Source organism: Apus apus, chromosome 7, assembly GCF_020740795.1.
Source record: "Apus apus isolate bApuApu2 chromosome 7, bApuApu2.pri.cur, whole genome shotgun sequence".
In the NCBI taxonomy this organism is placed as follows: domain Eukaryota; kingdom Metazoa; phylum Chordata; class Aves; order Apodiformes; family Apodidae; genus Apus; species Apus apus.
The window spans coordinates 20,794,851-20,822,058 of NC_067288.1; the positions used below are offsets into that span (position 1 = coordinate 20,794,851).

The following is a 27,208-nucleotide window of genomic DNA, read 5'->3' on the forward strand; positions in this document are numbered from 1 at the left end:
CAGTACCTAGGTTAGCCAGGCTCTACCTATTTCAGATATGTGTGCATTGCACTTGCTGTAGGGTCGTAGTGGAGATGTTCTCTCTGACTCTTGAACATTCTTCATTGCTGTAGTATAGTGTGGTTGATTTTGATTCAGAATGTTCCTGCTACTGCTTTAATTTGACTGAATGAACAGATTTCTAACAGTTAATACAGCATATTTTCTAGCAGTGTTCTTGATACACTCAGAAATGGTTCCATATGAAAGTTAATATTTCTGTAATTTCTTTGCCTAATTGTTTCCTTCTATCTGTCCACTGTACTAGTTGTTAGTAGAAGAGACAAATCTTTGGTAGCTGCTGTGTTTGCCTGTTGAGGGTGTAATTAGGGTAATGTATTCCCATAATGACATGGTTAAGAAGGACTATTTCTCTCGTTTTGGATAGATCACAACTGTTTGGCTTGGCAAGGACCTCTCTTGAATCATGTATATGTTAATAATGGATACAGAAAAAAACCACCTACATCTGTACTGAATTTCCATTCTCTTTAAACTAAGCGTTGCTTCATGATCTCCTGAACCATTTCCTTTGCCTATGTTACAATAGTTGCTGTGTACATGCATCTGAGTGAGGCAGAAGCAGCCATGAGGGCAGATAACCCCAGCCTTGCTCTTAAACACGTTTGCCCAGTGCATTCACACCTGCACAGAACAGGACCCTTACAAGTCATGGACAACATAAAGGCGACTCCACACTCCTTCCTCACCACTTGTGTAGATAGCACATAAATTGGCTTGTGCTTACAAAGCTGGAAGTAAAACTACCTAAACTCTGGTTGCAATTTACAACTTATTGTAGCTAAATTAAGTCAAACAATGGTGGGGAAGTTCTAAATTGTTGAGTGGAAGTGATTGTCAGGCTCACAACTTGAGTATTTTGGGTGTCTGACAGATTTGTTCCACTGTGGGACATCAAGGTGCTGGAGAGGGTGCAGAGAAGGGCAGTTAGGCTGTTCAGGGGTCTGGAGAACAGGTCTTATGAGGAGAGGCTGAGGGAGCTGGGGTCTGTTCAGCCTGGAGAAGAGGAGGCTGAGGGGAAGCCTCATTGCTCTCTACAACTGCTCGAAAGGAGATTGTAGTGAGGAGGGTGTTGGCCTCTTTGCCCTAGTGACTAGGGACAGGATAAGAGGAAATGGGGTCAAGTTGTGCCAGGAGAGGTTCAGATTGGATATTAGGAAAAATTTGTTCACAGAAAGAGTAGTGAGGCCTTGGAACAGGCTGCCCAGGGAGGTGGTAGAGGCACTGTCCCTGGAGATGTTAAAAAAAATGGGAAGATGTGGTGGGTGCTTTGGGAGATGGTTTAGTGGTCACGGGGCTGTAGGGCTGATGGTTGGACTTGATGATCTTGAAGGTCTTTTCCAACCTTTATGATTCTATGCGTGTGTCTTTGGATAAAAGTAAAATGTTCCACATTGCTCTGTTGCTGGTGAAAATGTAGAACCAGCACTTAAGTATTGCTTTCCTCAACCTCCCTACACAAATTTATCCTTCTTACTTTAGGAGTTAATTTTTAATTTCTCTCTCATTTTGTTTCTCTCAGGTTCTCAAAGCCGGCACCAATGTTCTTGGATGATTCCTTCAGGAAATGGGCACGTATCAGGGACTTTGTACCCCCTTTTGGAATTAAAGGACAAGGTATGAGAAAACTGTACAGCTGTTGAAAAAGAAGGTGGTTCTGCAGATGCCTGTTGCCCCATTGTGTTTTCCTGTTTTGAAAGCTCAAGTGGTTCCTTGGAATTAGCTTTTTTCCTCTCTGTTCCAGAGGAGCATTGTGCATGTGGGTGTCAGAAACCCAAAAGGGTTTTCACAGCTGGAATGTGGAGGATGGTTTAGTACACGGAGTCAGTCCAGCAGTGGCAATTTAGACCTACCACCACATTCTGAAAGAAGCATTTTGGCATTGGCTGCTGTAACTTATAGCATCTTTACTGACAGCAGCAGAGAGAGTCCAAACTGATTTAAAGTACCTTGAAGTCAGTAATTCTCTAAAGAACAGGTAAGACTCCTCTTTCTGAGTTTTGGAGCCTTGAGGTTGACCACTGATACAAATCTTCATTTTCTTTTCGTAGCACTTGATTGTATAATTATTTTATAATTGTGCTACTTGTGGACTTGTATAACAAATAAGAAGTCTCTTAGATGCTTTAGTGCTGTCTTGGAATATGCCTTGTCCTCCTGGCTTGTGGCAGCAGGGCTGCATTCTCAGATATGTTGTGGGAGAAAAGAGGGGTGGTGGTGGTAATGAGATGGGGGTCAGTACTCCACCCAACAGTTTTGTGGGTGACACAAGTTCTTTGCTGTCTTGCCCATGCCACCAAAGACCTTCCCTGGCTGAGTGGTGGTGGTGCAGAAGGCTTGCGTTCACAGGAGCAATTTGCTTCAGACTCCTGAAGTTTGCTGTTTGCATTGCCTAAGCCTCCAAGATTTTTGTTTTTTTCTTTACCCTGACATACTCAAGATTACAGGTGGCCCACACAGGAATTGGAATACCTGGTGGAGAGAGGCCTGCAGCCACATCGGGCTTGGGTCTGTCTCTCTCCATGGAAGCAGATGTGGTAGTTGTTGGAACAATCTCTGATCAAATCTAAGGCTCTACTGACAAATTTCTTTCGGCTTGCATCAATGCCCTTTTTTGTTTCGTGTATGTCCATTCCTTGTCCAGTCAGTCTTTTCCCGCTCAATAGGCAACTAATTACTGTCCTCTAAATCAACTAGCAGAGTTTGCAGCAAAGAAATAACAGTGGCAGCACAAGTGGAAGGCTGCATTGACCACGGGAGGGCTTATACCCTTCTAATAGGCACACAAGGTGGACAAGCTGCCTGAGCAGCATGGAGGTGGGATTTACAGATTAAACATGATGTCAGCTAAACCTAATAAAAATCATTCCGTTAAACTGAATCCAAATGGAGAAATTCACCAAAAGGGGGATGACGGAATGGCTCTGGCAGCCCTCTCCCTGGATTTGTTGCCAGCTTGGATCACCACTGCAATGTTATGTAAATCTGGTTTTTTATATTGGATTTTCTCAGTTAAAAAGAGAAATGAGAAATTGCCATTATTTAAATGGCTGTGAGCTGAAGCCATGGGATGGAAACTGTTGAATGGGTTATTTTTTTTAATGCCCTCTTGGGACGGAATTTTGAGCCAGGTTTCGGTCTGGAGCAAGTTCTCTGTGTGGGAGGGTTGAATTATAAATCTCTGTAGCCCAAGGATTTCTAATGGCCATGCTGACAGGCTGTGAGTCCTAGTGATGTGAATGGCGCCCTTTCATGTTACACATCACTTGGAATTCTTGCATCAGTCTTTTCAGGCCATCCCACGGGAGACGTTCTTGCTCAGCTGAGTTGACTGGATGATGGGATCAGCACCTCATTAGGGCTTTCAGTCAGGGCAATCTAATGATATCCAAACAAGTGACCCAGGCAGGCAGCGTGGAGTGCAGTCACGTGCAAGATGAAGGCCCATCAGAGCTGGGATGTGTATGGGAAAAAGAGTAGTTGTGATGGCTGAGAAGGTGTAGAGAGATGGGCCTGTGTTGAAACAGATGGGGCAGGAGTTTTGCTCTGTGTTGGGAAGCCCTGTGACACTGTCAACTGGGATTTCCAGCATCCATCACACTTGGAAAGGCAATTGGTGTTTATAGACACTGACTGTAGCTGTGTTGGTCAAGGCAAGATTGTGCTGAGAACTTCGGTGAATATCACCCAGAGTTTTCAAGTCATCTAGTTCAAGTGCAAAATGGCTTTTTGTGTGTGTGTGTGTGGATTACAGCCACAAGATGAGCTCACTTTCAGTAATGCTGCATGTTCCAAGAAACTTCTAGAAACTAATCTGTGGTAGCTTGAAAGAACTGAAGTTATTGCAGTAGGAGTAATGCACAACTCATGTCAGATGGGAAACTGCTGCCGTTATTAGTTAATCATCGTAGTGATTACTTATCTGCTAAATGAAAGAAATAAGGAAATAAGCAGGTGGTGACCCTGTTCCTTTATGAACAGGACTTTCTGAGATGAGGCACATGGTAGGAAGTCTTGTGCAAACTCTTTTTGAACAGAAGTCCTTGAGGAACCTATACAAGGTGTTAGAAATAGTTGAAGAGGGGCCTATGAGGAGTGGTTGTAACTTTTTCTTAATCTGAAATGGACAGAATTTTTACTACATTGTATTTGTTGACTCTGCCTCTGTTTACTGAAGATCTGGACCAAGGATTTATCCAAATTACTTGATGCAAATCCCCAGTGACCTGGGACAAAGGTGGAGCTGAGGACTGTCAGGAGTGCAGGTACTGCAGACTGAAGGTGTCATTGCAGATGTCTGTAGCCCTTGGTGTGAACCCTTGCTTTCTCTGTGTGCAAAGAATACAGAAAATGATAGGTATGTCATATTTCTGAAAAGGTTTGAGTGTATTGCTCATGGTTTTTAATCCCACAGGGGTCACTGCAAGTGTCTACACTGCTGTGTACAGCAGCGGCTCTAGGTTTCACTTAGTGACTTCTGCAGCTGGCTGTGAACATATGAGATGATCTTTCAGAATTTAAATAAAGAATTTCTATGAAGAGTGACCATTTTGTCAAACAGGCCAATGTCATATTTGACTGCTCACAGTTTAAAAAATGAGGCTGATAGTGCCATATTGAACATTGTTGTCTTCTACTATGTGACTTGACAGGCTCAAGCAATGGGCTGTGCCAATGTGAGTGCTTGGAAATGATGACTCCACCTCTATTAATAAATAAAATGATCGTCTTCTGGTTCTGGAGGCAGTTGAACTCATTGTTCAAACAGGTTAACTCCCTGTCCCTGCTAGAAGAGGGTGTCTATGTTCAGGCTTCCTATCATGAAAGGTCACTGCCCTGTATTAGCCTATGAACCTATGAATGCGTGAGAATTCTAGGAAAGGATCTTTGTTGGCCCTGGTGAAAACCATCAGTGAACTGTGCTAACCCTTTACTAGGATGGCCTCACGTAGGGCAGTGTGCCCTGCTGCTGATTTGTTTATTAATGCATATATAGCCAAAGTGAGGGTTGTCATTCAGGAACACAATGAAATTAGACAACCTTAAAGAGTTGTCAGGAAGATCATACTATAACAAGAAGCTGGAACTCTAAAAGCTGCAAATGTCAAGATGTCCTGTGGGGGACAGCTCAGGCTGCTGAGCACCCTCCTGTGTCCCAGGCTATTGTTTCAGCATTAACTGGGCTGTTGGAGTGCCTCCCACATTTCCCCATTTGTGAGGATCCAATTTGCTTGTGGGAATGCTTCTTTCCCAGCACCCACCAAGCTTACTTTTGCAGCTTTTTCAGTGAAGAGCAAGGAGGCTACAGCAATCCCAGGCTCTCAAATGAGTTACATAAAAAAAATAATAAATAAATTCTTCTTTTGTATTTGCAGCCTTTTCTAGCAGAGTTTTGATGAGTGTAACTTACGGAGGTATGAAGATGCACGTGCTATCCATAATGTTGCAGGGATCCCCTAGCATGTGCCCTCCTGTCAGGGTTAAATTCGTCAATTGAATAAGCAATGGGAAAAATGTATAGTGTTAGTGAGATTATTAATCCCAGAGGGTTTCCTCCCCAAATTTACCTCTGTAGCTAAAGCAAAAGGAGAGAGTTATTTGGAGAAGGGCAACAAACAAGACTGGAGAAATACCTGACTATTAATAGATTTTCTCAGTACATGTGGCTTAAAGAATATAAAAGACTTTCGTAAGAAAGAGTAGCGCGTATCTGGCATCCTCTCTGTGTAATGGGGCCGGGAGAGTTGCTGCAGTTTTTTTTTAACTTAAGTGAAAACGTATGGCACAGCATACACTAAAAAACTAAATGGACATCCATGTAATACCTCTTCCATGCATTTAGTCAGTAGTTGTGTCATTGCTTAGCAGTAGTTGTAGGTCTTCTCTTCTACCTGTGTTCCTGCTGGATTGTTTTAAGCAGAAAGGCTTCTTTGTTGGCCCTGAATCAGTTTGTCTTTGAAAGTGATATTTATTTCTTAGAGGAGTCACTGTCATGTCACCATCTCAGAATTTGCCTCCTACCAGGAATCTAGGGAGCAATCTCTTCCCCATGGTGATAAGAGAGTATTAGGAACTTGTTTGAAGTACTACAGTTGTGTCAAATGTAGTATGTACTGCTGGCCAGGACACTTCGGATTTTCATCTGATACAAGAGGGGCATCTGGAATTGGTGACATACTCGGCGACAAAGTAATCAAATCTTTGCCCAGAGGACCGGTGCTAGTAGATGTATTGTGCAATGGTTAATTGTTCTTGTACTTGGTTTTATTTGGATGTTTTCTTCTGTGTTGGTGCTTCTGGGAAAAGCCATGTTTCAGTGCTGCTTAGCAGTGGTTTCATTAGTCTCGTGGGGAAGAGGTCATTCATCTTCAGTGAAAACATTGCATTTCTGAGTGTGCTAAAGCTGGCATATCAAAATGTTATTGGGAGAAAATCTCTTTTCATGCATGTTCTTTTCTTGCATAGCTTTTTCTTCCGCATCAACTTTCTTGGCATGAGCAATACTTTATCTCTGAGAAAACATATTCACTCGGACTCCATAATTGAAATTTACAGCTGACCCAAAAAAAACCTATCAGAAAAGTAGATCTTTTCCAACCTACTCTTCTAGCTCTTTATGGAGGCCTGAGTTCATTACATTTAACTGGGTTTGCTTGATAACGAGTTGTCTCTTTTCTGCTTTAATTCTCCAACCTTGTCTTTATTGTGTTAGCTGTAATTTGTACAGATAATTTTCCCAGTGGGGGCATTTTCTTTGTTCTTCACGTGTTATACCTTAACAAATAAGCAAGAAGCACAAGCATGTGTAGCTGTTAGTTCTGTTCAAAGTAGGTATTAACACCAGATTGTTGTTTATTCTTGAGTTTGAGGCCGTTTTTTTAAATTAGTTTCCACTAGAATTTTACATTTGACCAAAATTGGTAATAGTTGCCATTATCACATGGGAATATAGCTATAAAAAAATGTAGCAGTTTCCCCAGGGAATCTTGCTGATTTTATAGCCTCAAGAAATTAAATGAGATGTTTGAAAGGAAAAAAATGTAAAAGTTTAAGAAGAGGTAGAGGGTCAATTTTTCATTACTGAATAAAGCCTCTAAAGGGAAGTTGAATTGTGAATTTGGAAGTTAAATCAACTCTCACTATTGGGCTGTCTTGATGAAAGTACAACCCTCTAGTGCAATCCCTTATTTCAATCAAGATTGGTGCTTTGCAGTTGAATGTGCTTAAAGAATAGTCTTTCTCCCAACCCACTGAGAAGAAGGTGCCCCAGGGAGATCTCAAATCTCAAGTTTGGGTGACTCCATATTGGAGTTCTTCCCAGAAGTGTTGAAGTCCAATTGAGACATACATGATATTCCTATCTTTTACCTCCTAGAGAGAAGAGCAAGTCCTCTCTGGCTGTTGTGTTTTGAAGTGCCACATCTTAATGCTTCTGCAAGGACCAGGAGAATTAGAAATCACTGTAGTAGTTATTGAATTTTTTGGCCTTGAAGGCATTGCCTGGCCTCCTGTGAAGTGGCATAAAAAATGCTGCCACGAAGGGAAAAACAGCCCTCTATAATAACTGCATTTCTTTTCCCACTTCTTTTTGGACAGCACATTGTGAATCTTTCAAGGTCCATTTTCATGTGGGATGAATTAGCCTGTTTCTACAGGTTTTATTGCTTCCCGTGCATCAGACCTGAGTTTGGATCAAAAAGGTTGCATGTTTATTGCAAAATGTTGCCCATTTTTTGGCACAATTGTTTTTTAAATTAATGTTCCTACTTTCCAAGCCCTGGGATTATGTTGGGAACTAAGCTTGTATTCTGAAAAAACAAACTCTCTGTTGTGAGGAAGAGCTTGAAAAAAAAGAATCCCTGAAGGCTCCAAAACTAGGATGTAAATCAAAAGTCCAAATGTTATGTATTTTATTTATATCTTGTTATAAAAAAAGGCCTTGAGGGCTTTCTGGATCTTACGTTTAGTGCATGCCAGGTTTTCCTAAAATTGTTAGGCAAGTACTATGTGTCTTCAGTCTTTCCTTTTTGCTTCTCTTGTTTTGTATTTTGTATCCATGCAACCTTATATGCATGTTGTTTAAATACCATTAAAAATGATCAACGGAAGTATTGGGATACTGACAGTAGTGGCAGTTTTAAGTCCTGTTGTTAGTAAGGTGTATCTCAAGTAAAACACCTAAGGTGGCATGCCAGCTGATGACCTTAAGAAACCATTCACTTGTATTTACTCACAAGAGCAGATCTGGGGAGAGATTACTGAAGTTTGTAGCTAACTGTCTTTGCAAGCTAGTTCACGGGTTTTCAATTTGCTTCTAACTTCTGGAAGTCTTTGTAGTTTCTTTTCTTCTACATAGACCTCATAAAGTTAGCTGAGTGACAAAAAGAAGTGGTGCAGGAGGTCTGACTAATTTTGATACCTCTTGTACTCGTTGGATTCACATCTTCACTAAATACAAATAACATTGTCTGTCTACTGCTGGACAGTGTTTTTGTGAGAGAGCTGAAGGACAGAGTATGTGGTGGGACTTGGGTTCACAGCCTTTTGCTGGGCACCAGGGTGGCAGATCTTTCTATAAACGATTACTCCGTAGCTCTTAAGGAGATCTTAAGGAAAAAAATACTGAAGAAGGAACTTTATACAGAGATGAACTTTCAGTTATTGTAAAAAAAAAAAAAAAAAGTATGCACTGGGTTTGCGCTTGCGGCTTGTTTGTAAATATTGTGATTTTCTTGACCCATAACATTGATAGTGTTTAGTTTACTCTCCCCACAAAACTGACACATACGTGGCATTCCCTTCTCATGGACAGGGACCCATATGCAGAGGAGACTGGCATGCTTCAGGGCTGTCTACCAACCTCACTCAAGTCAGTGTGTTCCCAAAAGCTGAAGCTGATGCCCAGTGCTCAGCAGAAGTGCTGGCTGGAGTTGTGGCATCTGCGTGACCAGCTGTGGAGATGGGCACTGACCACGTCTGGCAGGGCCAACACGAACTGCAGCAGTATTGCCATTCTCTGACCTTAATGCATAGTATTCAAATGCCTACTGCTGGCAGCAAGGGCATGTAAACTAGCTGATTTTGTGAGGGAGATGACTGGTATGGGCAACTTAAAAGATTTCAGCCTCTTCTGTTGGCCACTTGAGAGTGCATGAACAGCCCAATTTGCCTACTTCCAAGGCAGGCAGAAGGTAAACTATGAGAGATTCCTGCAGAAAGCCTTGTGGAGTGGAAAGATCTCCCATTTTTTTTTAATGATACAAGCAAGAAGCTTATGCATTAGAAACAACAATGTTAAGTGTTGTTGACATTGACAGTGAAGGTTGCCACTGCTTCACATAAATACAGAGAAAAAGGCTAGAATTGAGACTTAGGCTGGTTCTTACTGTGTGGTCACTGCTCACCTAATTTCTAACTATTTACTTTTAGTTTTTCCAAATGTCTGAAAATTTCAGGGTCAGCCTGAAGTCAAGACGTACTCGTATTCAGAGGAGTCATGCAGTCCTGAGCTGCTTTTGAGTCTTCTGATATTATACAGCAAAGCTGATAGAATATGTCATGATAACTCAGGATTCTTAGATAAATGTAGTCAACTCCTCCTCTAAATGGAAGGAAAACATGCAGAGGCTTCTGGCTTTGTTTGTATAGTAACAGTGTGTGCATAGTGGTTGATAGATGAATGGGTTAAATAATCTCCCATTCTCCCCAGAAATCTAAATTCTCCATGACAAGAAAAAACATAGTAAACAAATTATGGCTACAGAAAACTGCAGTAGATTGACTGGCCTTGTGATGTGTTCATTATGTAATGGTGGAAGAAAGGTTGAAAATGCAGGATATTGGTGTTAATGTCCATTAATTTCTCATAAAGGATGGTAGCAGACCCACGTGAAGAAATGTAAGCCAGAGGGCTATCTGAAGACAAAAGCATTTGTGAAGGGCTCCATATCTAGGAGTCAAAGGCCTTATTCTGTTCCTAGTTATGTCACTTATTTGCTCTGTGACCTTCAGTAAGTTCTATTCTCTCCGAGTATAAAGACATTTATTGCTTTGAGACATGAGGAGAACAGGTGGAAGACCTGAGAGGGAGAATTCAGTAATATGCCTGTGTGTTTATATATCATAGAATGCCAGATTGGAAGGGACCTCAAGGATCATCTGGTCAAACCTTTCCAGGTATTACTGTAGTTTATATTTCACAACATGTGCAGCTAATTAGCACCTGCAGCGCTGCCTGTTTGCCAGCTGGAAAGAAACCAAAGATTTGATGCTTTTCAAAGATAAATTCACCTTTTATCTGTACTGGTTATGGGATAAGTGACAGAGGAAGAAGTGCATGGTTTTGCCCAAGCTGTTCTGTTCCTGCCTGCTCAGTATGTCTGAAAGATTTCGGGAAGAGTGCAAGGTAGCCATGGTACTAGTGCTGCCAGCTCTTCTTGTCTGGGGTAAACATGATGTAGAGCTACCTGGTGTGTGTGAGCTGCCTTTGTGCCAGCAACGAATGGCAGGTAATAAGTTCTGCTTGGTCTGAGCTGACCTTCCGTGGAACCCTGCAGGTCTCTGCACTGTGTTATTCACGGTTCATGTTTCTGGGCATATGGTGCTGAGACATGCCTGCTGGGCTGATTTGCTGGGGTTCTGTGTGGAACAAAAGTGGCTGAAACTTTTCCAGAGTAGAAATGGTCCTCAAAAAATTAGAGACCTGTTTGAATGGGGATGTGTCTGAGCTAATGAATTCTGTCACACCTGAGCTGGCTGTGTGGCTGGGCCCCTGGCAGCAAGAAGTGAGCACACATGGATTTTTTTCCTTTGTAGTACTCAGAATGTGTGTGCATACTCAGGCCCCTCTTGGCCCTCCCTTGGTGCACTGGTGTACAAGGCAGAGCACACCCACCACTACATCTGTTCTTCTCACTTGCCAAGCAAGAGAGAAGTTGTGCCCATGCTAACATTGTGTCTGCATCCATGCCACAGTTTCTTCGCAGTGTTGGAAACCATCTGCCAAAAAAACACAAAAAAAATCAAAATAAATTGTTTGCTTAGCTGTTACCCTAATAAAACAATCTTTCTTTTAAGCATGGGATAGTGTTAAAGCAAGGGCCATATGCAGCTAGTGCCTTTGAAAAAAAAAAACACAAAACAAACAAAAGAAAACCCAAGCAGAAAATAAAATCAAAAGATGGCAGTTATCAGGAACAAAATGTGCTCCCCAACACATTGATCTTGGGTTTTTGTTCTCTGCTGCGTTCAGTGCAAGTAGGTCCCAATCATGAGCTCTGTCCCTCTCCCTTAAGAATATGCCTACCCCAGAGAAAGTCTCTGCCCTGGGTACCATCTATTCCCACTGCTGCCCCACCCCAAAGGAAGGGTTTGGTGGCTGAGGTGCAGTTTACCAGGTCTGCTGCTGATCAGATTTGCTGCTGAATCAGGTAACTTTAGTATAACTTGTTTAGAAGTTTAGCATCCATGTGTACAACATCAAAATTGGTTTGGTAGCCTTTCTACCAATGATGTGTAGAACAGTTTTTTGAATCTGCTGAGAAGCTACTGCATGAAGATAAAGCATGGCAGTTATTGCCTAGATGATGGGGATACCAGTTATGTTGAGCACACACTGGAGCAGTCTTAGTAGCTTGGGTCCTGAAGACTTGGCCTTTCTTTTATCCTTGAAAAACTTTCTTTCAGTTCTTGACAGATCAGTATTTGGCCAGTGGCTGAATCTTGTTATTTTAAACTTGCAGCCATTATCACTCACCATGTGGGGGCTGCTCAGGAGTTATCTCCCATTTGGCCATTCGTAATCTGTACTGAATGTCCTATAGCATTGTTTGTTTCATTTGTGTTTTCTCTGATGATGGGAATGTGGAGCATCCCTATCCCAAATGCTGCCATATCCAGTCCTAAGGTAGTTATATTTCATTCCTGAACATTCACTGTGAAGGCATTAGCTGGCAAGATGAGAAAAACACCATTATTTGAGTGCATTAGTCATTAATGTGCTTTTTAATATAGTATAATGGGTGGCCTCCAAGTAGTGCAGGGCATGAACTTGTGGGTGGTAGAGCAAACCTGGCATAGAAAAAGCTTGGTGGATGGGAGTTTGCAGCTCTTGACATGCAATCCTTTGATCTCTTTTTTCTGAGAGTGTGGGAAAACAATGGCAGGAACATACACTGTCCAGTAGAAGTCAGAGTATGAGACAGGCCAAGGAGAGAACTGTGGAATGGTGCCATTTGAGGTCACAACAACCTAATGCTGTTGCAGTAGACTTAGGGAAACAGCATTCCTTGGATGGAGAGGGAGCCTGCTGCCAATGCATCAAAAGGAATTCTTCAGATGAAGAAAAATTTTAAAAAACCCACTATTTTGTTAGCAAAGCAAGTTGTTTTTACCCTGCAAATTTCCTTACTCCACTGCAAAATACAGTCTTCTGAAAGTAACCACAGTTCCCAGATTGTAAAGGTTGGCAGGGGCTGTCAGTGATACCATGTCAAAAACTTGCCCAAATCTGAAAGTAGCCATCAGAGTTTTCTGTTCATCACCTTAGTTTGTCTGCCTTGTGTTTCACTGGTTTGTTGTCAGGTTGATGGGCACGGGGGCTGCCTCAAGCCTGTGTGTTTGTCCCACACCCTTGTCCTGTCATTTCTGCAGAGAGATGTTGTAAATAAGAGCAGAACTCATTTGAGAGGGGTTCCCCTAATTCTGCTGATTGCTTTAAGTAGTTTCTATCAGCAAAACTATTGATATTCACGGTGAACAATCACTTGATGTCAGTCTTCCTAATGTTCCCGTGTCATTTTTAATCTTTTGTAAAGAAATGGGACATTAATTTTGATTGGTTGTTTCCTAAGAGCTTTGGAACTACTTGACTGGTATATTTAAGAGAAGTCTATGATAGATATTTGCAATCCCCTGAGGAAAGTGGACAGGGACTTATTGTCAACAATTTTTTCAAGCATAAATGAAACTCAGATAAGCCATATTCAAAAGGGAAGTGATTGAAACTCCATATGGATGCAGAAGGATTCTGAGCTCAAGCAATAAAAATCACTGAGGGTTGCCAGATACATAGTAGCTATACCTGACTAATTAAATCCCTGATTTGAAAATAATTAAATGATAGAAGAGAATTTCAGGAAAATATTATGTCTGCTTATTCTTATGCTTCACTTAGGCATCTGCTTAAGGCCACGGTTAGAGTCAGAATGAGACTGTTAGAGACAGATGGGCTTCTTTTCCAGACCCAGTACAGCTATTCTGAAGTTACTGGTGCATTTATAAATCCAGAATTGCCAAAGCATTCCTGCTTCTTGGCCCAGGAAAGGTCATGATAAAGGAGTTTGGACCTTTATGGGGAAGAGAAGTGGAAAAATTAGGGACAAAGGACAAAATCTAGAAGGAAGCAGACTTGAAAATTTCTGTAGTCTATAGATTTATTTAAGTGGAATCACTGTGCTTCTACAGTTTAATACATATAATTTGTGTGCATGTCTACACTTGCATAGCTTATACCATAATAACACTGAGCGTTCACTGGGTTTTAGTGTAGATTGTGGTTCCATGGGCATTTCGTTAAGCAGCTCTGATGATTTTATTGGATTCTACCATGAAGAGAGCCAGACTGAGAAACTGAACCTGAACTAAAAGTAACTCGGGAAAATACAAGGCATCAGTTTTAATCTGGTTCTGTTCCTGCATCCGGTTCACCATTCAGCTGCCTCAAAGCTTGTCTGAAAGCAAGCCTTGACAGTGATACTGGCTTTTTCATGTCTCAAGTGTTTGTGAAACTGCAATCTCAGGGAAGTGGGTGTGAAACCACTGCCTTAAACTGTGCTGTGTTTGTTCCCTGTCACTCTCTCTATGCAAGGCATTTGCAGGCTGCATCAGAATTTGGGACACAGCATGTCTTTGCAGTCAGTGTATAGAGCTCATAGTCCCTTGATATATGCAAGTTAAAGTGTTTAGTCCTAATAGGAACCTTATTTCAATTCCTCCAAGGAACTGCTTCAAATGCTTTACATCACTTTGCTTTTCATTTCCATTAGAAATTGTTCCTAATGTTGTCTTCCTTTCTCCCCAGATAATCTGATCAAAGCCATCCTGTCAGCAACCAAAGATTACCGTCTAACTCCAGCTCTTGACAGGTAAGATGAGACCTTTAGAACAGAAGCAGAAGTGATTGTTTTCCACGTGTCCTAAATAAATTTTGCTAGGTGTCTTTGCCAGAAATTATTGCCAATAAATTTGGCTGTGCTTTGGAGGTAGATCGGGAGCTGGAAACCAAGTTGTCTTTCCAGTAAATCTGTAAACTCTGGAGACCTCTGATAAGTCAAACAGGAGTAGAAAAAAACATTTACCTTTTGACTATTTCCTAATCTTTTATTTCATATGGTGTCACAATACACCCTCTTACCCCTTTTTCAAATAAGTAAATAGCAGGTTTTCAATAATTGCTTTATTCTTTTTTACCCTTTCTGACAAAGCAACAGGATCATAAGAAACTCTTAGAGGGAAAGAAGGGACTGGCTTGTTTTAACAATGTTTCACTAATACCTCATTCTTAAAGCAGGAATGTGTGATTAGGTTGACCAAGCCTGTGCCAGAATGTGATAGCAGTTCTCCTGGGTCCTGAGGTATTTGGACTGATGTCTTTAGAAGAAGCTCCTTTGATTCTTCTGTCCTATTGTAGATGTTGCTTCCGAAACTCACTGGCTTGTTTACGATCAGCTTACCAGTGATAATCCTTTAGTCTTTCCTAACTTTGCTTTTCTGTCATTCCTTCCCTTTGCCCTGCAGTTTTGGTTTAGTGCCAAAGTTAGCTTAGAGGCAGTTTCTTTCAGAAACAGCCGAAGGTTTTTACTGGGACAGGATCTCTTTTCAAAGTCCTGGTACTATTCCCTTCCAACAAGTGGTGCTTCCTTGAACCCAGGCTAACAGCACAGTTCTTGGTTCCTAAACATAATGGTTTTATTTCCTGGCCAAGCTCCTCTTCTGTCCATTTTTCCATGACAAGGTTCATAAGCTTTTCCAACCTTTCCTCCACATCTCATATTGATTGTAGAATTTGCCTGCTGTAGCTGGAGTTGGGAGTTACCCTCTATGTGAAAGTTTTTTCTTATTTTTTTGCAATCCATGTGCTAATTTAAGTTACTTTGAAGTTTGCCTTGCCTCACAGCAATGCTGGATGGAGTTAGCCTTCAGAATTTGGATTAATTTGAGAAATTATGTCCAGAAGGCAAAATCATTTTATAAATGACCTTCTTAGAGATTTTGCATATAACTGAGTCTCACCCATCTGGGGTTTCTCTCAGCTCTGGTTGGAGAGTTGGGATTTTAATCTGTTGAAAACTCCACACAGACTCTTTCAGAGTTTGCTTGTGGGAAATTAGTGTTAATGACAGAGAGAGCTGGTGACTCTTGCTGCTCACCTGTTTTTTGAGGAGTGGAATGTGGTTTGCTTTTTTTTAAAAGTAGTTTCTTAGGAACTTGCTGTGAAGCACAGCAAGTCAAGTGTGAGCTGCTCATTTTGATTTTGCTTTATTCCTAATGGGTTTGGTGCAGAGATAGGAAAGGCCTAATACTCAAGCCTTCAGCAAAGGTATGTGAAGTCCCTGCCATATCAAGTATGGACAAGACCTAAGGAAGAAACTAGAAATGTATTTCTGTAGTATTGCAGTAACAAAGTTTGGTGGTGTGTATGCTTTAAACACACGGATACCTTGGGGAAATACTGTTTTCCTTGGCACTTCCGTGATAAATGCAAAGCAGCCTATGTTGGTTGTGCAGTACATATGCCTCATGGTCAAATACTTCCCTAGCCCTTCCAAGTGAGCAGGCTTTAGAGAGGAAAGATAAAAATTGAAGCTGGTGTGGCAGAAAAGGAGAGGAAAGGCTTGGGATAGCAAGTTACAAAGTGACAGCCTAAAGCAGTAGGTGGATGGAGTTGCAGCAGGGGTGTTATTACCAGCGAGAGCTTGTGTACTGTTGGAGGTGTTAAGGCTACCTCAGTGCTGCTCTTGGAAACCTGCTTGGTGAGTAGGGCACGGATGAAGACTGGGGTATGCTTCCCAAAATGTTCTTCAGCTGTTGTTGTCAATGAATTACAGTGCTGGCAGCAATGGGTATCTGCTTTTTTGAATTCGGGAAGAGCTGATGGAACAGACTGATGAGAGAGGATAGCTACTTTCTTATCTTGTCTCAGGCTCCAAGTAGAGCTCAGCAGTTCCTCTCCATGGCACCTCCAGTGCTCGGAGTAGGACTTTGAAGTCTGGCTCACTCTTAGCTGCTCACTGGTCAAGGAGAAAGACCAGACCTCTCCCTTTTTCTCACCTCCCTGCAGCAACTTGAGAGGGTCTAACTTGAGGGCTGAAAAAATGCCTTATTGTGGAAGAGTTAAGTAAGAGATACAGCTAGACTGTGTTGAGGTACCAGGGGTCAGACTAGGACATATGAACCCTTCCACTTGTATCCTCTCTGGAGTCCAGTAGGCTGATTCTAGCAGTAGTGAAAAAGCTCCAGGGTCATCTGCTCTATAGATGGAGTTACACCAACATTTAAGAAGCTGTCTTTGCTGCTACTGCCTGCTCTTGGACTGTGGCTCCCTAACCTCACCTTGTGCTGCTGCTATTTGAAGAGGGACTTTAAAGTGGGTCACTGAAATTATGCCAGTTCAGAAGATTTTTCTCACAACCTGGGTCGTTCCAGTGACCTCATTTGAAGAGCTCCCCTCCCAGTGAAGGGATGCTGTGCCAAGGGCAGGAAGAAATGCAGAGGGCTGGGGATGGGTGGGGAGAGTGAGTGCTGCTGAGCCTATTGAAGCAAGTGTTCATGTAACCACATGCTGAATGCAGCTTTCCCAGGGGAAGAGTGGGAGAGGCAGGAGAGGTAAGATCAGTGCACGAGAGCATAGGAAGGAAAGGGGGGATTACAGTTGTGTGGTAGGAGATCTACACTAAGCCTTTGGTCTTGTCCCCACCCAAGCTTCTCTACTTCTCTCCTCCTTCACAAAGCTGCCCCTTTGAGATGTTACCTTCACTCCCCTCCCATAAGCCCCAGAAGTGGTTTGTTTGATTATCCCTGTGCCAAAAGGATATCATGGTGCTCCTTTTCTGACACAATGTACCCACATGGTGCTGAAATTAGGCAAACTCAATCCTTCCAGGTACATGTACACCTTTCAGCATCCTGAAGCAGCTCTGCCAACTCATTCCAGCTAATCCCTCCATTGTGAGCAGAGTTGTGTTAATAACTAGCAGCACCTGAAGGGCATGTGAACAAATGCTGTAGGTCACGCCTGTAACACAGTGTGAGTGATACCATGCTTCCTTAGTTTTTCTTCATGACTCCTTATTGTGGCACCTTTGAACCACTTAGAGTAACGTGCTTCTGCTCCAGGGCAGGAGTTGGGTAAAGCTGAATTTGTGTTTGTCAGGGTAGTTGCAACTCAGCTCTATCTTATCTGGAAGATAAGCTAGATTGGAGATCCAGGGGGCTTTCTCTAGAATCAGTGTCCTCTTCCTTCTGAGCTGACATGTCTTTCTCCCTAATGCAGGTGTTGGTTTGACTCATGTTTGACACTTCAGAGTTCTCTTGGCTTTTCCAGGCCCGTTTATATCATTGACATTTTTGCTTCTTGTTTCAGGGGCTCTTCCAGTGACCTGCCTCTTGTTCTGTAAATTTACCAGGGCTTGGTTTCTAGTTCACTGGCTTCTCGTTGTTTTTTTGGGTTAAATCTCTGCAGTGATGACCTGTACATTTTCTATGAAAAGACATGAATTATAAAAACCTGACTGTCCCATTTGTATTGCCTCCAGGTGGTAATGAAGGAAAACTGAGATTTTGGGCTTATAACTAACTAGTCTTTATTAACACAGTATAGAAACTAACAAGTGAGGAAGGAACTTGGTAGGGCAAGAGATGTGTGTGTCCCTCTGGCTCATGTTGATAGCACCAGTTTAAGTAGCAGCTGCCAGATCAAACCAGAATATGCTAAGCCTCCCTAAGCACCAGTTACCCTAAAGATGTATTTTTAAATAATTCTGTTATATCTTTCATCAAAGCCTTTAATTCCAAAGTTGCGTGAAGGAAAGCTTTGTGGTTTTTTCCTGAGAAATCCCTAAAGCACTCTGATAAGAGAGGAAGAGGAAGCAGCAATTGCTACAACGTGTACATGTGTTCACAGTGCTATATTGTTTGAGAAAATCTGTGTGAATCCCGGTTTTGGTGTAGATGAACTCAGGCTCTGATCATCTGTGTCAGGAGGCTGGACATCTGGCTGCAGATCCCATTTTGGGGCTTTAGGGAAAGTCTTTCTGGTGTGGAAAGTCCATGACCCTCCTTCATACCACCCTGGTAGCAAACTGAAACCTGGGCTGAGGCCGGTGTATTCAGTCCCTGAGCTCTTCTGAAAAAGAAATACAGCTTTGACATACTATGTAAACAAACAAAAGGTGTTTGCACACCTCTTTGTGGAGAAACAATTGAGCTGTAACTGATGCTGCCTGCAAGGTGTGTTTCTTCACTCAGAAGCTTGCCTGGAGGCAGCAGTGACTCTGCAAGTTTCCCATGCTCAGAAATCATCAGTGCTGGCTGTGAAGGAGCCCAGCTATGCTTGTGACAAGTGCCCAAACTTCTGGTCAGGATGTGAGGGCAGGTGCCTGACATACCTGCCAAAAGCTTCCCTTTCACGCTGCCATCAGGGTGGCCCTGCAGTTGTCCCACTGTCCCACGGTGTGACTGCCAAAGCTGGTGAGACCAAGCCAGCTTGCCTTTCTGCCTGTCTTGATCTAAACAGTCTGGGCTGCTCTGATTTGATGGACACTTCTGATGCACAGAACCCAGGTGAAGTCCAAGACTCACCATATCTTCATCACATGCATTTGAGTAAAACAATCTGCACCTGAGTGCTGCCTTCTGGGTGTGCAATGGGCTGACTTCTGGCTTTACAATGAGAGTGGGGCAGGGTACTTCTGAAAGAAATTTAAGAAAAAATCACTGGAAGATCAAAGACTAGACTTTAGCATCAATAAGATACTAATAAAAAATCTGGTCTGTGGAGTTAAGGAATAAGGAGGATGTTTTAAAATATGTCAAGACCACCAGGGTATGAGAATGGTTCAAACATGAAGCTGGGCAAAGGTGATTAACTTATGAGTTATGATAAGGCAGGAGCCTTCAGTTAAGTATTTGTTTTGGTTTGTTTTTGTTTTTTTTTTTAATGAAGATAGAATGATGTTGTCCTGTTATATATCAAAGTACTTTCTATTTTTTTATTAGTAAGTGTGGGGATGTTAAATGACAATTATGTGGTTTTTTTCATCAGTAAGCATTGAAGAATATTTAAAGGGTTAAATAAGTTCTTTTTATTATTACTGTTTGCTTTTCAACCCTTCTTGTGATGTTGGATAGAACTGCAAATGTACTGTTCCTGGAGAAATATGAGAGTTGACAAAGAGGTGGCTGTAAGTTGATTAGCTTTGCAGGAAAAATCCCGGAAAGTTAGATCAAGAATAGAGCTAGGGTGGCTGTGTAATTGATATGAGTTATATTGAGTTTTGTGGAAATGAAATCTTGTCACATAGGCTTTTGCATGAACTTAGAAGTTTGATTAATAAAGGTAACCTTTTAAAGACATTAATTATTTTTTAAATCTCAGTCCATTGTATTCTGATTTACAGAACAGTGTTGTAGACATATCCTTTTTAGGAATGATGTATGTCACATGGCTTTAAAAAGTAACTGTCAGGGTTGAGAATTAATCCTTTAGTGACACTTCTAATGTCATCCTGCTGGCATGTGTTCACAGTGGTTAAGACCCATCTGAAAGAAATGTAAAATTACACTAGGAAAATTTGCCAGAGCCAAAGACTGGGGTAGTGAGGAGGAGAGGAGTGCCAGGTCAGTCTAGACTTTTTATTTTCATAGGGCTGTTTTCTGAGGCATCTCAGAGGTGACAATGCAGACCATTTTTACAAAATGGAGATTATATTCTGCAAGCCAATGACAGTAGAAAGAGCATTAAAACAACATACATAAAATGTCTGTGTAAAAGCAACCCTGCTTTGAGCAGCATTAGCTCCTCATGCTGGTCTTCGAGAGTCAGTGCTTTGGAAATTTGGGGAGAAGCTGAAAATGGTTCAGAAAGGTACAGCAAATGTGACTCAAAATCTAGGAGAACTGCGGTACTGTAAGAGGTGTGATAAGCTGCTTCTGGTTTGTGTGGACAAGAGAAAATTAAGAATGGTCTTTGATCAGTCTACAAATTCTGTGTGGGAACAGGGCCATGAAGAGAGGCTGCTGCAACAGCTTTGGCTTGTGGAACTGGTTCTTCTATCTCATGTGTAGCAGCTCATGGTCACCAGTCTGAACCATAACTGATTGTCCACCTAGAAGGAGATGTTTACACACTGGTTTGTCAGTAAGTGGGTTGCATGCAGATGTGGAAGGGACTGCTGACAGTAGATGGTGCTTTAATTTAGCAGAAAGGGGAAAAATGTGAAGTGGTTTGAGGCTGAAACATCTGTATTCGAAGCTGGTAAGAGCATCCTAACAGCAAGTCAGAAAGGGATAGAGGGGAGTGTCTGTAGCATGCAGCCTTTGGATTTCAGCGTGGTGTTCTTCTTCAAAATGTAAAATTAAGAAAAGTCGTGTGTCACAGAAAACTGAGTAGAGAAATTAGTGTTCACCCATCTGTCTGTTGTTTAGGATGTCAAACTTTCTTACTGTAATCATCCAAAGAGCGTATTTTCATCTGCAGTTTCATTGGCTAGAACTGACCTATGTCTTTTTTCCCTCCTGCAGCACCTTTTCCTTAAAGGTTTTGACAAAGTTGTTACCATCTTTGTCACTCAACAGGGTGTACTTGCAGCCAACTCTTTCCCTTCCCTCCTTGACACACTATGCTGCCTGAACCAGGTTTTGCCTCTGCTTTCTCTGTGTCACCAGAACTGTAATTTTTCTGCATCGTTGCCTATGAAGTTCTTTCTCTAATGTGATTTGACTATCACAAACATGCACACTTCTTCAACCTTAAGGACATGAGCGCTGGGATAATAGGTCCAACTACTTGAGGAGGTTTTTGTCTTTTGGCAAGGTTGTTCCTGAGCATTTCTTGGTGCTGCTAATTCTGTGTGTATCTCCAGCTAATGGCCATGTCAGCAGGGTAACCCTCAGGGGTTTAGCTGAGTCTCTAAATGTGCTCCAGCCCCGCTCTGCAAAGACAGACCCCACATAAGCAGCCTTTTCCTCACACTGGCTCTTAAGACTGATCACAGCAAGGACAGCCTTGGACAAGAGACCAGTCTACTGTGCCTGGGACTAGGAAGGCCACCTAGCCCAGAGATCTGCTCCAAACAACTGATTGCCTTGGACACTTTCCGAAAAAGGCTCTGCAGACACGTATTCCTTCTGTGAACTACCAGAGATGGAGGCACATTGCCAGAATAGCCAGCTGCATGTGGGATTAGATGGCTGGAAAGAAGTCCCCTCTCTAAACGAAATAACTTTTTAACATCTGCTGCAGAGAGTTCTCGTGACTCGCAGTTCCATAAGAAACCATTCTCTTCCTTCTCTTTCCTATTTCTTTATTAATTAAGGTTATTTTCCTTCCCCTTCCTCACCCATTGTGTCTCCATATATGTTTCCTACTGGACATGACTGTGGGGGAAGTCCTTTTTCTGTCAATTTATTCATTTCCTGTCTCTTGAAGTCTCATGATAACTGCAGCAATTTTGCACTTAGAAAGGTGAGCATACCCCAGATGACTTGGTAAGATCTGCCTGCACTCAGAAAATTGCGTGGGGAGAGGACTTCCTCACCAACCCTTTGGTTTATTGGTGTTTCAGTGCTGAATGAATAATGAGAAGGTTTAAGTAAACAGATGGGTTTGATTCAAGCCCATCATACCAGGGGTGTGGGGGGAGAGGAGCTGCTTGTCCTGACAGCTCATCTCATTAGGCCACACATGGTGTGACGTGTTGAAGCAGTTTATTACATGTAATGCCTGGGCATGATGGGGTGAGCCAGGGATGAGGTGTATCTCTGTCTTCCCCATAATTTTTAATATTCCAAAGGTTCCCTCACTACTCTGCCCTGGTGAGGCCACAGCTGGAATACTGCATCCAGTTCTGGGCTCCACAGTTCAAGAGAGACAAGGAGAGAGTCCAGAGGAGGGTGACAAAGATGACTGGGGGATTAGAGCATCTCCCTTATGAGGAAAGGCTGAAAGAGCTGGGACTCTTTAGCCAGGAGATGAGAAGGCTGAGGGGAGACCTTACCAACGTATAAAGGTATCTAAAGGTTGGGTGCAAGGAAGATGGAGACAGGCTCTTCTCAGTAGTTCCCAGTGTCAGAATGAGGGGCAATGGGTACAAGTTGGAACACAGGAAGTTCCATTTAAATATGAAGCAAAACTTTACAGTGAGAGTGACGGAGCACTGGAACAGGCTGCCCAGAGAGGTTGTGAAGTCTCCATCTCTGGAGATATTCAAAACCCACCTGGAAGCAGTCCTGTGTAAAGTGCTCCTGCTTCAGTGAGATAGTTGGACTAGATGATCTCTAGAGGTGCCTTCTAACTCTTAACAATTCTATTTTATTAATAGTTCTCAAATAGGTGCAAATTAAGTAAGTGCAACTTGGTGCGTTCGAAGTTATGTTACAAGAATCACTACTTTCCTCCGTTTCTTTCACAGCCTCAGCTGCCGACGATGTATTATTGTGGGAAATGGTGGAGTACTTGCAAATAAGTCGTTGGGGTTAAAGATTGATGACTACGATGTTGTTATCAGGTGAGTCTTTGGCATTACAGTTTTCTTGTCGTGTGTTCAGTTTCTGCATCAGCTCTCATGCAATGCAGGCAAATTAAACCTACAGTAGTGACAACATCCATTTCTACTATGGAAGCGTTAACTAATATGGAATGGAAAAAAACCCCATGAGCATATAAATGTTTGTTATAAATGGTGATTACATTGAAGGGTAAAGGCACTCCTCAAGCATTCTGTTTTCCACAGCTGTTTGGGAATATGCTCTCCTGTGATCCCACTAGAACCTTCACTTCATAGCTCATTTCTAAAAGCTGCTGCTTTTGTGATGCCCTAAAGTGGTGAAGCAGTGTTAGATCTACTTCCAGATATATCCCTTAGGTAGCTCAGGGAAGTATTATTGGTCATACATCTGTAGCATTCCCTGGCACCTACTTCACAGTAGGATGGGAAGAACTAATAATAGTGCAGCATAGGGTAAGCAGTAAGCCTCTGTGAGTGAGGACCCAGTGATATTTAAACACCTGTGGGTGCACCCTAGAAATATGAATGCTTTGCCCCTCTTTCACTGCAGATGATGATGTTGAATAAGGGAGCAGAAGCAGAGTGGCGTAGGAGTGGAAAGGACCACAGTCAAAGTTAGGACTTCTTGCTTTTGCTGAGGACCTGGATCATCGCCATCTCAGAATGCTTGAAAAACATGCTGATATGTGAAATCGCAGGTCTAGTCATAACTCTTAGTAATAAATCTGTCAAGTCAGGGAGGTGTTCTGGGTGACTGGAGATTAACAAACATAATACCTGTACTAATGGAGAGTGAGAGTGCGTGTGTGTAGGAGGGAGGGAGAATGTGCTCTAGGGAGCTACAGACCCATTGGTCTGACTTGAAAAAGAAATGCAGAGCATTCTAGCAGGTTCTGAATCATGAGTGACAAAATATGATGATGGTAAATAGGAAAAGTGAGATAAACTGCAGTCTCAGTTTATAAAAACTGGTTTAACATAATCTAAATTGTTTTTTTTTTCCTTAGTTAGATAACTGATTTCATATTAAAGGGAATGTGGCTGACATCATCTCTCTGAACTTTAGTCAACCATGAGATGTAGTGGCAAATAGCAAATTCTTAGCTAAGGTGGAAGAAAGAAAGGGATTAGGAAAAGAATTTAAGGCAGAGTGAAGGTATCATTTAGCATGGTCTGTTTTCTCTCCCATGTGCTTTTAATTGGCACATGAGGAAAGAACAGAACATACACGGAGTAATAAATACCCTCTAACTCTGGATAAAAGACCAAGAAGATCTCTTTCAGTCCTTTGTTGCTGTGAACTGTTCCCTGCTTCCCCAGCAGTTCTCTGGACACAGGGATGACTGTTAAGAACAAGATTAAACTTTTACAGCCCTTCTAATTCATCCCGCTATCAGTTGTTAGCGAAGAGCTCTTACTCTACTCGTCATGGTCTGGTGACTTACAGTTATTTTAGCTGAATTAAATTTCATTTATAGCCTTCTCTTGGGCTCAGACTGTTCAAAAAGTAGCAAGAGAACAGTTTCAATCCATCTGGACTAAACCACCCACTAAGATTTGTGTCAGAAGGTCCACTATTTAATTTCCAAACTAAAAGTTCAGCCTTTTCTCTCCACATCAGTAAATCTGAGTTAGTTTGCAAGCTGAGGGGATAAGAGGGCAGTTAAGCACCTGTGCTGTTTGTGGGATGGATAAAGGAGAGAAAAGTCAACTGTAAAGGTTAAATGAAGCCAGGTGCTTGGATGTGGGACTGAGGAGGTGAGGACAGACTTCTTAAATGTATCAAGCTGGTTCCTTTATTCCTGTGGAAGCTGGGCAAGTCTCTTGTGTTATAACATCCTTTTTCATGGGTTGCAAAACTCAATGAAAGGATGTTTGAAGGATCAGATTTGAGACCTAAGAGGTGAAATTTAAGGGAAGAAATGTGGTACATTTGTGGACAAGGGAGCAATCCATCAGTATGTGGAGTTTTTTGATGCCTCATAAATTACCGTTCGAGGATCACTAATGGCAGGAAGAAATTTTGATCTTGTGGTGAAGAGAGTCAGATCAGCTTTGACAGTTCTAAAACAGCTTGGAGTGAGTTAGTTACTGGTTTTCTTTGACTGGATATTATCAGATTTCAGTGCAGATGTTATTCCCAGCTGTCACATTGTTTACCTGGCAGGATCTTCTTGCAGCAGTCAGTCGTCGGTGCTCTGACATGCCTCCTTAGACTAGATTGTAGACAGGTGAAAAACAAGCATGTATCAAAAAATCCTGGTTAGAATGACGTTGGAATTCATCTGATTATGATACTTCAGTGATATTTGAGAGGGTCTTCATGGTGCCAAGGTTAGGAGTTAGTGTCTTTAAGTTCCCTGTGTTATCAGCAGACACAGACAGAAAACCCCTCTAAAACCTCTTGTGGAGAAAACTGCCTGTCCTGGCAGTATGAGCAGGCCTGGCATCTTAAATGTGGATTTCTGAGCTTTAGCTTTGTTTATGACCACTAGCGTGTCCTTCCAGAGCAAGGGTTCAAGCTGTGTAGTATGCACCTTCATGAAGACAAGTTGTAGCTGCCAGAACTTTTCCTGCTCCATTGCCTGTGCTGCCCCCAGGGCACTGATGGTGGGGCTGACAGCACTGGCTCGTTAACTGGACTCCATCACTGTGACTCCATCAGCAACTCATATTCTGGTCCTTTGCTGGAGACCTGAGTTCATTTTTCTCAGGGAAATGGTTTGTTTTGTTTCCTGTCTAGATACAAAGTAGGGGTCCCAAGTTTTGCAAGCTTTGACAAGGTAAACAGCAAAACAGTCACTGGGGTTGGGGAAAACCCTGCCAAAGAGCCATGCATTGACATTTGAAATGGCTGAAGACACTAACCTTCCCCTCAACTTCTAGAAGACAGATGAAAATATGTATAACTAACTTTTTTTTTTTGTAATGTAGTATTTCATTGTATTTATATCCATTACCTTTGGAGCCACATGCTTTTACATTATATAGGGTCACCTTCCCCATAGAGATGCAGTGCCTTGAAGCTGAAATAATGTCCCTAGCAAAAGTGAGTGATGTGTCAACACTCCTGCCATCAGCAATGGAGGAGAAAGCAAGGGATTGGGCTGGCAAGCAGCACTCTTTTTGCAGGCAGTCAGGTCTAGATACCTCAAAGTCAGGGTACAAAGCAAGGGTTTATAAGACACAAAAAGAGGCTTTGTCTCCTTTGGTGATGGTGCCAATTCTGACTTTTTTTCCCTTTAATATTTTATTCCTAACGATAAAGTAATTATTTTTATTCTCCTTAATTTTGAATATAATTTCAGATTGTATAAGGGTTTTTTTTTCTACTGAAAGGTTTCCCACCTAAAATGCTTACCCAGGCTGAAAAAGACAAATCCAGATCTTCATTAACATTCCTACATGGAAAAATTTGCAGTCCCTAAGCACTTTCCAGTATATTGAACCTACCCCAAGTCAAGAAGGTTGCAATAATTCAAGAAGGCAATGCTGTTCCATCAGGGGCTGCTATTTGATGTCAGCAAGATTTGTATTCCAAGTTACTTGAAAATTCCTCAACTTGGAGTTTCTAATTTTGAATAGAAGTTCTGAATAACTTCAATGTCATGAAAGTCATCATTGCTGGTGATGCCAGAGCAATTCGGTTTTTGAAAGGGAAAAACTTTGTCTCTGAGGGGTGTTATAACAAAAGCACAGCTAAAAACATAGCATTCCCTTAGAAATCAGTGTGTCCAAGAGCAAAGCTGTGTGTCTGCTTGGGTGTTTTCAGAGTGGGATGCACGTCCACAGCAGCACCTCCTCTGAGTCAGTGAGACCACAGTGATTACCCCAGCTGCACAGCCCACCTCTTCCTTTGAGCCGTATTGCAGGGCAGCTCACTTCTGGATGGGCCAGGTGGAGATTGTTCCTTTGTTTTGTTGTTTGTTTGTTTAATAATTACTAGCTGGTTTAGTTTCCTAAACAATCTCACTGCAGGCAAGATAAGCAGTGTAAGCTCTGCACTGGGGTAGGAGCATGAGAACAGTTTCAGTCCGTTCAAATTGCCCTCCTCTTGTTTCAGCCCAGCCTTGTAGAATCCAAATGAGGCATCCTGGGAGTGATGGGATGTTAAAATATTAATGCTTAGCTTGTAACTCTAAATTTGCAAGGACAATATATTTCAGTTTCCTTTCCCAAAGCTTCTAACTCAATTGAAATCATAAGAGTGGATATGCAGAATTGGTTTGCCTTATATTCAATGAAATAACTTAAATATCTTCTAATTAAACAGTTGTCACTTGGTATAAAGCTTCATAAATGTTTGTGATGAAGAACTGCAAGAGTTAACCTTTGCTGCTGTACAGGAAGCTCTTGCCCAGCAG

General features: G+C 42.1%; 1 protein-coding gene across 7 annotated transcripts in view; it reads left to right on the top strand.

Annotated features, from left to right (window-relative positions):
- ST3GAL3 (ST3 beta-galactoside alpha-2,3-sialyltransferase 3) overlaps positions 1-27,208 on the top strand; it is a 174,327-nt gene that overhangs the window by 99,830 nt on the left and 47,289 nt on the right. For all 7 annotated transcript variants that reach the window (XM_051624980.1, XM_051624982.1, XM_051624981.1 and 4 more), the window contains 3 exons: positions 1,583-1,677; positions 14,141-14,204; positions 22,749-22,844. In XM_051624980.1, the coding sequence (XP_051480940.1) occupies positions 1,583-1,677; positions 14,141-14,204; positions 22,749-22,844 (255 nt within the window). The remainder of the gene's footprint in view (positions 1-1,582; positions 1,678-14,140; positions 14,205-22,748; positions 22,845-27,208) is intronic.